The 9825-nt window shown below is 37.8% G+C and overlaps 1 protein-coding gene across 1 annotated transcript; it reads left to right on the plus strand.

The window, feature by feature from the left end:
- The first annotated feature begins 1416 nt into the window (after positions 1 to 1416).
- On the plus strand, positions 1417 to 9507 carry LOC106159278 (monocarboxylate transporter 10-like). Its single transcript, XM_086994944.1, has 7 exons — positions 1417 to 1621; positions 2454 to 2765; positions 5215 to 5392; positions 5716 to 5830; positions 6081 to 6306; positions 6608 to 6751; positions 8298 to 9507. Exons 1-7 carry the CDS (start codon positions 1465 to 1467, stop codon positions 8465 to 8467), a joined length of 1302 nt encoding a protein of 433 aa, XP_086851070.1. The 5' UTR covers positions 1417 to 1464; the 3' UTR covers positions 8468 to 9507.
- Positions 9508 to 9825: the final 318 nt, after the last annotated feature.

Raw genomic sequence — 9825 nt, forward strand, 5'->3', positions numbered from 1 at the left:
CAGCTAAAAATAAGCTTTGGCATACATCAAATAATAAAGGGACGTGGAATGAAAAATTGCAGCTTTTGTTTTATGTAATACAGACTGTTCTAACCCATATCACAACATTCAGTTATTTAGAAAGCTTATAGATGGAAACGCGTTGTACATCAGGCCCGTATAGCCAGCACTTTCAAAAGGGGAGTTCTTTCTACCCCCCTGACCCCCCCCCCTCCCTCTCCTCTGGCTACAGGCCTGTACATATATATGCTCAAAGAAAATAAATTTACTATTGCAGGTGCGTAGGGACCGAAATTTAAGTGTGTGTGGGTCGTGAGTTGGTACACCTCTTGTATTATATAACACAAACGGTTGTGGCCCATATTTCAATAGCCGTACAGAGCCTTTGGATGTAGACAGTGCCTTTATTATCACAAATGAAAATTAAAATTGAGGGGGGGGGGGAGGGCGAGTCGAAAAAAAAGTAGATTGTTCCCATTAGCCGTCTATTTCTTGGGCCTACAACACGTGGTTACAAAAAGTGAGGGTTGGTTAGCCCTGCCCCCCCTCCCCACACCCCCCCCTCTCCCCGCCCCTACCCGGTTCATATTTGTATCATGGGTAACGAGTGACATTTTTGTTTTGAGCGTGCTTAATTTCTACAGTACCATTGTAGGCAATATATTAAGCCATATTTCTTTAAAGGGATAATAACTCTTCGTATGAGATCTATATTTCACAATAAAACATTGTGAACAACTCATAGAAATATAATATATTCTGTTGTACAAGAAAAAAGGCAGTTAAAACTATTATTCTGATATCTGAGCTTGTCTTAAGACCATGTGACCTCCATTGATGGCTATACTCTGTAATAAGAGATTATATAAAAAAAAAAAAACTTTTAGAAAAAACCAGGGACTAACTTTGAATGTAAAAATGGATTCATTAACCATTGGTAAGTATGGGAAAATTGTTGTTTACTCCAGGAAAATTCATTTTTTGGCCAAAACGAAGAGTTATAATCCCTTTAACAGACACTGACGGTTTAGTCGGGTCTTTTAAACAGTCAAAATATCATATTTTATTATTGACGAGCCGGCTGATCCAAAGCTTAAGAATTAAAATAAAAGATAAATAAAGGGCGCTCACTAAGTGCAGTGTATATGGTCATCCCCATGCGGCTCGTATACATGTAGTTTATAAAGATCGTACCATGCGTCATATATGATAGACTATAAGACAATGAGACGACACTGATATGCGTATCTATATAGTTGTTGGTCCGATAAGCTGTACAACGAATCGGTCGCGCTGGACGTGAGTCGCGCAGGTGTATAGGAAGATGTACATGTAGTTTTTCTCCGCCCTGAGGTTCATTTCAGGAGCATTGAGACGCAGGTCCTCACAAGTACTGTGAAATTTAGAAGTGTCACATTCTGCAAGGGGATTATCGAGCAACCCGTAACCTAACTCCGTACAATAATGACATCCTCAGATGGGATCTACAGGGGTTGGATTATACTGGCAATTTCTATCATTTTATTTATGGTGAGCACGGGAGCTGAATCGTCATGGGGGACGATGATATTATGTTTTCGGCGGGACGAAGACTTCCTGGAATCGTCGCTTGCACAGCTTGGTAAAATCTTTTTTGTAGTTGCCTTTTTTAAAATTAATTAATGAATTAATTAATTAATTTATTTATTTATTTATTTATTTATTTATTTATTTATTTATTTATTTTTAGGGGGCAGGGGGTAGTACTAGTACACTAGTTGAAATAGGTTTACAGATTGTAAATAATTAAGCATTGGTCCTTTAGGGAAAATTATATTCACAGGGAAGTTATTATTATTATTATTATTATTATTATTATTATTATTTGATATGAAGGTCTAACGCCAGTCAGTGTCTTTTAAGGCCTATATGCTGCAGTCCAATATGTTTACTCCCCACATTAAGACATTAATGTTAAGACGCGACTTTGGCAGAGTTTTGGACTACATTAAAACGTGGTGGTATATCATTAAGGGCCTGACACTGCTGTTATAGCCACCTATATAAAGGCCGAGTCACTTGTCTATTTTTTTAACGAAAGAGACGTGCAAGATTAACATTAAGATTAGAGACCAATTTTTTTAATCAGCATCAACATCATCATTTTATATGTGGTCGTTTGGTGTTTTTTTTTTTTTGCACAAATGTGAGTCATTGTATTCCACTATCGGTCCCCATTTTTACTTCCGGTATATATTAAATTCTAATTGGCCTATGTGTTTCAAACGCATCTAGACGAATTCAGAACAAGAGACACACTGGCTGTGGCATTCAAAAAAGGATACATGTTACCTAGAGGAATCATTCGCTGGATTGAAATTATTTTTTGTTGTGCCTGTCAGTTACTATCACAAGAGACGAACCAGTTACAGTGTGCGTTTTTTTTTATCCTCACCACGCATTTTATTTTCCAGGTTCTCCTCTCACCGTGTACTTTGCATTTAAAACGGCCCTGAGCAACCTCGTCTTTACGGCACTGCTCAGATATGGAGAGTTCAGCCTTCGCCAGTTCGCGGCCCTCGGGCTATCTCTCATGGTGACGGGACTATTTCTAACGTCCTTTGGGAATGGGCCCCAACCCGTGGCAGTATCTTTTGGCATTATGTTTGGTACTGGATGTGGATTGTATCTAATTACTACGTATTTGGTGATAGCACGCTGGTTTCCGTGGACGCATCGGTTCCACGTATTTGCAGCTAGTGCGATGGCCGTTATGATTTTCCTAGGTTAGTAAATGACAGATATCCGTTGCAAAATGAAAAGTTTGCAGCAATATTGCGGCAAAATTGCAGCAGAAAATTTTGTATAACAGCTAATTTGCAGTGAATTTGCGAAAGAGTTTGCGGCAGGCCTGATATTTTGCTAATATATACAGACTTGACATTTAATATGGAATATATTTTTCCAAATTATTTTTCATCAGTTTTTTCCTATTTTGCTGACTGATGAATGAAAATTGGGATTAAACTCATGTTTTAATAACTTTTATGTATCTCTTTGATGTCATTGTGACATCAGTTCATTAATTGAATTCGCCAGTGAAGCAAACAAAAATGCATTGCCTATTTTAAGTCGTACGACAACCATTGAAAGCGATATTTTGGATCTCCATATTTTCCTAATTTTCGTCTTTAAAAGAGTTACACGCCCCACAAAGGACCCTCATGTCAGTGTCTTGCCACAGCAACGGTCGCTGTTACACCTGACCTCATCTGGCTGCTACCAGAGCTTTCAAGCGGCAAGGCATTCCTTAGGATAGGTTTTTAGAGTTTAATCTGGAAAAAAAAATCCAGGCAACGGTCAAAACTTGTCCAATTTGGTTCAGAATTGTTGTAGGACATGCAGGCCGTTGATTCGGCGAGTAATAACCTACCCACGTATTGTCTATGTGGTTCAAATATGGCGATTTTGATGACCAATGTATCTGCTCAATCCCTTGGTTCTGTAAGTTATCTGCTATTAAAAGTGCTCTGTGTGAACGGGTAATCTCATCGTGCAACCTAAAATTGTTCCTAAGGTGCCCCCTATCAAATGATAGTCAAATGGTTCCTAGATTATTCCTTTATTTCATCTGGTTTAGGTTTTCATCAATGACTACCATTGGTGTTTTGGCACCAATGTGGTATCCACTCCAAATGCTGACGATGCCAATGACCCTAGTCACTTTAGAAGCGACACACGCCTTGTCGTAGGCCTCTTCAGGATGTCTGTAAACTCTGTTTTGACCAGTTAAGCGGTACAGGTGAAATCTGACCTCAATAAAGAAAGCCACGCGGTTTCAGTATTCTACCCAGAAACGGTCATGGTCCTCAATTCATTAGAGAAACTGACGACGCTGTTTTGCTGTTTACAGTGGCTTCCTCAGAGGTCGTTTGGTATTCTAACCTGCTAAAACCAGTTTGGTATTCGCTAAGAGCCTTGAAAAACGCGTTTTGGTCACAATTTGCCCCTCATTCTGAACGGACTGGGTGGCTTTTGTTTAGTTGCAGCAGCATATCCTGAAGGACAGTGAGTCCTGTGTCCTGGTGGTAAAATGTCAATACATTGGGCGTGGTCTCTGTGTAGATACATCAGTCTGGGCATAACTCCATAGAACTGTGTAGACCATTCCGTTTGCCACAATAATCTGTCTTGCAATGTCTGTCTTTTTCGCGCCATTCTGGCACAGATTAACAACTTTGTAAAACATTGTTGAACCCATTTTACGCACTGCAAAACCGACCGCTTGCATGCAAATTTTCAAATTCTTCTATGCAGTAGTTGCCGACATATGGATACTTTTTTAACGGAACCATGCTTCGCCAAAGCCCTGCTTAGACCAGGCCAAAGGAGCACTACCCAATTAAATCACTGCATATTACACAATGCAGCAGTGCAACAGACTTGGTAGTCGGTTAATTGTTAGCGACACACCTGACTTCACACTTCTCCAGTCAGATGTCTTATATGAGATCTGAGTTTTATGAAAAAAGAACGCATTTTTACCTAAGCATACCGTTGAAACTGAAATATTCCATATTAAATGTCAAGTCTGTATATATATATAACGCTTGATATGACACACGTACTTGTGCAGCCGCAAAAGCAGAGTGAAAGCAAATAATTCGAATAATGGTAAATAGAAATTTTTATTACCTCCGACTAGGAGGATAAGATTTTGGTTAAGATAGTTAGTTTGTCTGTTCGCAACACCATGCAAAAAGTAATGAACGGATTCTGACTAAATTTTCTGGCTAGATCACAAATGGGCCATGGAAACTTGATTTATTTTAGGCTGATGTTGATTACCTCTGAGACGCGCTCTTCGTCGAAGCTACAAAAAATGTAATAATTACGTATTGACCTACCAGTATTTTAATGGTACAGGTCACAGGCCTTTTTGCAAACTGTGACCTGGCGTTTCACACGCGAACGCATTCTTCGTTAACCCATGGTACACTTCACACACGTATTGAATCACTTATGTCGATTGTCTATAATTTCTAACAGGTAAAATTTTTGGCAGAGGTTTGCGCTCTCTGAGTGGTTTTCTAGTTAACAACTGAGTTAAGTACTGAAAAACTGAGCATTCAATCCCCTCCTCCCTTCCTTCCTTAATACCACCATTCCTTCCTTCCTTCCTTCCGTCTTTTCCTCCCCTCCGTTTACTTTAACATGGATATGTTTCATCTTCAGGTGCGTCGGTTATGAACAGCATCAGTTTGAAGATGTGTAAAAACCCGTTGCTAGGGTGGCGATGGGCGTTCCGAGTTTACGCAGCCGCCATTGGAGCACTTGGTCTTCTCCTGGTCATGGTATTCGGGCGCCCTCCAGCGGTGACACACGCACACCAGACTAGTTCTACTAGTAATAAGTACACATCGTTTCAGCATTTGCTTTTTAAGTTCCGAACTTTCGTTTTCGAGATACGTGATGCTCATTGGGCATTTATATAACAAAAATAAATGAAGCCAATGAATAATAACAGTACTGAGAATTTCAATAAGTTTATATCCGCTCCAAATCTTTTGAATTGAGATCAATAAACCTTTATTAAGTTCTTAATTGCTATTTAAAGCGTTACGATTGGATGTCATTATTTTTAATTATTAAATTATTAAAATTGTCCTTTTTCCGCAGGGAACTTCATGATGTTGAGTAAAGATTATCTAATTAACAGACGATTGCTCTTTTTAGGCAAAACGTACAAAAACCGCCCTGGTCAACAAGTTCCACATTTGTCGTTCATGGAATATGGGCCCTTGCAGCTTGTGGGGTGGGGTATGCCTACTATCTGCCTTTCGTTATATTAGTAAGTATAGCATGCATTCATGGCAAGCATTGAAAAATGTCTATTTGCCACAGACACGCGTACGTGACGCCGCATACAAAAGTGCAAAATGAAGTACTTAATAGCAAATATACAATGCACACCTAATAATCTTACATATTCGATTTTATATCATATTTTGTATTTATTTAAGGCAGATACCACAAAAGGTAAACAGTTAAACACATTAGAAAATTCTCTTTTTTTTTTTTGTATTATTTCTCTCACTCAGCCAAAACACGTGACCGATCTAGGATATAACGAAGACGAGGCCGAGTACGTGATGATGGTTTTGGGAATCATGGGCATGATTGGGCAGCTTGTGTTCTCCTGTGTTGGAGACTATGTGAAAGGCAAGCTAATGCTGGTGAACCTGATTGCAATCTCCTTGGTGGTCGTTAACAATATTGTTGCTGCATATTCCACAACTTTGGCAGCCGTTTTTATGTATAGCGCTAGTAGGTATTTTTTATTTATTTGCACTAGTTAATTATTTGTTTCGATTAGAAAAACAGCCTTGTTACCCTGCAGACAGAAAAAAATGTTTCCGCATAAGCAGACAGAATATCGCACGGTATATACATGTAAATCCTGAATTTGTGAATAAAATGGTAAGAGAAAACATTATCCCTTTTAAATTATTCATCTGTTGTGAATTTTTTTTAATTTGAAGGCACATTTCTGACAAATTCTGAATGGTGTTGTGTACTCATGGTCACTGAATTAGAAATTGTCACCAAATGTGAAATACTTGTGTAGTCGTAGGTGTGGGCTGCGGCGTGTACCTGGCAGTCTACTTTCCCGTACACAACGAGATCATGGACGGAGAGAACGTCGCCACGCTGTTTCTGACGATGCGCTTCAGCAGAGGTGTTGGAGCCACTGCAGCACCGTATATAGCTGGTAGGTGACCGTTAGGTGCATGGATGCCAATAATTATATATATTCTATATACAGACTTGACATTTAATATGGAATATTTCAGTTTCAACGGTATGCTTAGGTAAAAATGCGTTCTTTTTTCATAAAACTCAGATCTCATATAAGATATCTGGCTGGAGAAGTGTGAAGTCAGGTGTGTCGCTACCAATTAACTGACTACCAAGTCTGTTGCACTGCTGCATTGTGTATTATGCAGTGATTTAATTGGGTAGTGCTCCTTTGGCCTGGTTTAATAATCTGGGAACCATTTGACTATCATTTGATAGGGGGCACTTTAGGAACAATTTTAGGTTGCACGATGAGATTGCCCGTTCACTCAGAGCACTTTTAATAGCAGATAACTAACAGAGCCAAGGGATTGAGCAGATACATTGGTCATCAAAATCGCCATATTTGAATCACATAGACAATACGTGGGTAGGTTATTACTCGCCGAATCAACGGCCTGCATGTCCTACAACAATTCTGAACCAAATTGGACAAGTTTTGACCGTTGCCTGGAATCTTTTTCCAGATTAAACTCTAAAAACCTATCCTAAGGAATGCCTTACCGCTTGAAAGCTCTGGTAGCAGCCAGATGAGGTCAGGTGTAACTGCGACCGTTGCTGATGCAAGACACTGACACGAGGGTCTTTTAAAGACGATAATTTGAAAAATATGGAGATCCAAAATATCGCTTTCAATGGTTGTCGTATGACTTAAATAGGCAATGCATTTTTGTTTGCTTCACTGGCGAATTCAATTAATGAACTGATGTCACAATGACATCAAAGAGATAAATAAAAGTTATTAAAACATGATTTTAATCCTTATTTTCATTTATCAGTCAGCAAAATAGGAAAAAGCTGATGATAAATAATTTGGAAAAAATTCTATATTAAATGTCAAGTCTGTATATATATATATATATATATATATATATATATATATATATATATATATATATATATATATATATATATATATATATGTGTGTGTGTGTGTGTATGTATATATGTGTGTATGTTTGTATATATGTATCATGCAATTCTGTCTAATTGTACAGTGTAATATAAAGTTATTATGACAGAAAGATAATTAGGGGAAAAAGGATGTAAGACAAAAACGAAAAATCCTACTGTTTATGTTAAACTTCTTCATTTCTTTTCATGGGAATAAGTCTTTTAAAATGTTGTTTCACGTCATGGCACTCACTGCTTTATATTTACTTGGTTGTTTAGTGTTTCACAGGCCCTTTGGGAGAGAAGTGAATAACTGAGGTGTCGTGCCAGTTAGAACCTATAACATGCATTGCCTTTTACAATTTTAGTTAGATCAGAATTAGAATTAAAATTCTATTATTTATATGACTTGCCAATGTTCTCGAATCATCTTAAAAAACATGTATTCAAAACCAAAATTTAAAAGAAACATATGAATAAGGTGAGTCGTTCGATACTCGGAGGTCAATGTTCCTGTCACAAATACTTCATTCTTGTGCCCAGTATTTCCCTGGTTATCGTTACAGGCTACATACATGACGTCACCGGAAGCTACAGCGCAGCTTTCCTGTCCGTTGCGTCAAGCTTCGGGGTGTTTGTAACGGCAACATTGGTGCTCATATGTATCAACAAGTTTCGGGACATGCAGAGTCTTGACGAGGAAATGCAACAAGTCACGGGGTTGAGCTCAAGATAAATTTCATCGTATTTTTTAATCATGTGATATATGTATAATTTGCAAATGTTTTAAAAAATAGAAACTACCGTAACGACCATCTGAGCTTTGAGTAAGATAATTGTTTATTTAAGTTTCCATTTTGGGGAACAATTATTAAACCATATTTCATATGATCCAGTTAAGTTTTATTTTTCAAACTGCAGCGACAGTATAATCACCAGGTTTAGTCACGTTGGCTTATCTAGGTTAAATCGAACAACAGGTGTAACGAAACTGAGGGTCCGTGTAAAAGAAAGTCCGCCCTCCATATAGTTGTAATGGTTAGTGGTTGTCTGACATATGTGGGTCAAAATCTAGGGCGAGGCTCACCTGTACAAATGAATGCGAAACAGACACTCTGTTATGGGGGACTCTGTCACTTTACACCGGCACATAGCAAAATTAATCAATTCTTGGTTCTGTTTAAAAGGCGGTTTGTCGCACCTGTACATGTACATTACAACATCACGAGACTAGTATTATAACAATTCCATTAAATTTTTGTAAACGTTAGCTTTGATCATGTCGATGAAATTTTGCTTTTAATGCTTTGGCTTTTGCATTTTAATGTAATACAATAGCAAAATACCATCATCATTAAAATCGTCGCCTAATTAACCTCTCTCATTATCAAAATTATCATGCCGTTCACGGAATAATACAGAACAAATTTGTTAACTGATACATTGTACCGGTACTTGCTTTTTTTTTTAAATAATAGCATTGCTTTCCAGCACAAAATGTAAATACTTTCAATGGGTCATTGGAAGGAATCAACTGTAACAAAATAATAATCGATCTCAAATTGCGAACATGTAATGTAGCATAAGGCACATATATATTACGCAATGGTGCATTAAATGGTATTCTTTATTTTGATCGGTATGCACTGAATGAGTAAATACTTAAGAAATTTTATGAAAAGTTAAATTTGAAAACCGATGCAACCATTAAGAGAAAATTTATTTTTCCACTTTTCCACAAATGAAGATATATATTTTACATCATTGAGTATATTTTACATCATTGAGTATGTTATTTTACTTTTTGAGCAGGATTCACGACTATTGTTTACATTTCTCCAACCTTTGTACGAATAGCCAATAGCGATATCATTCTAGATGTCAGTGTTACAAATTGTAAAATGTGAGTAAAACATATTCATTGTAAGTACTGGAATGTCTTAACTTTGCCCCACTGCTCTGCCACCACCAGCTGACCAGCAGGATTGATGGCTAATGCTGTGGGATACTTCAACCCATCATCCTTAGTGACGATGTATTTGACAAACTCTCCTTGTGGATTCAGTGCCACTATCCTGTGGTTAAGAAAGTCAG

Source organism: Lingula anatina, chromosome 9 (assembly GCF_051362555.1).
Source record: "Lingula anatina isolate TDL-2025a chromosome 9, LinAna3.0, whole genome shotgun sequence".
NCBI classification, from domain to species: Eukaryota; Metazoa; Brachiopoda; class Lingulata; order Lingulida; family Lingulidae; genus Lingula; species Lingula anatina.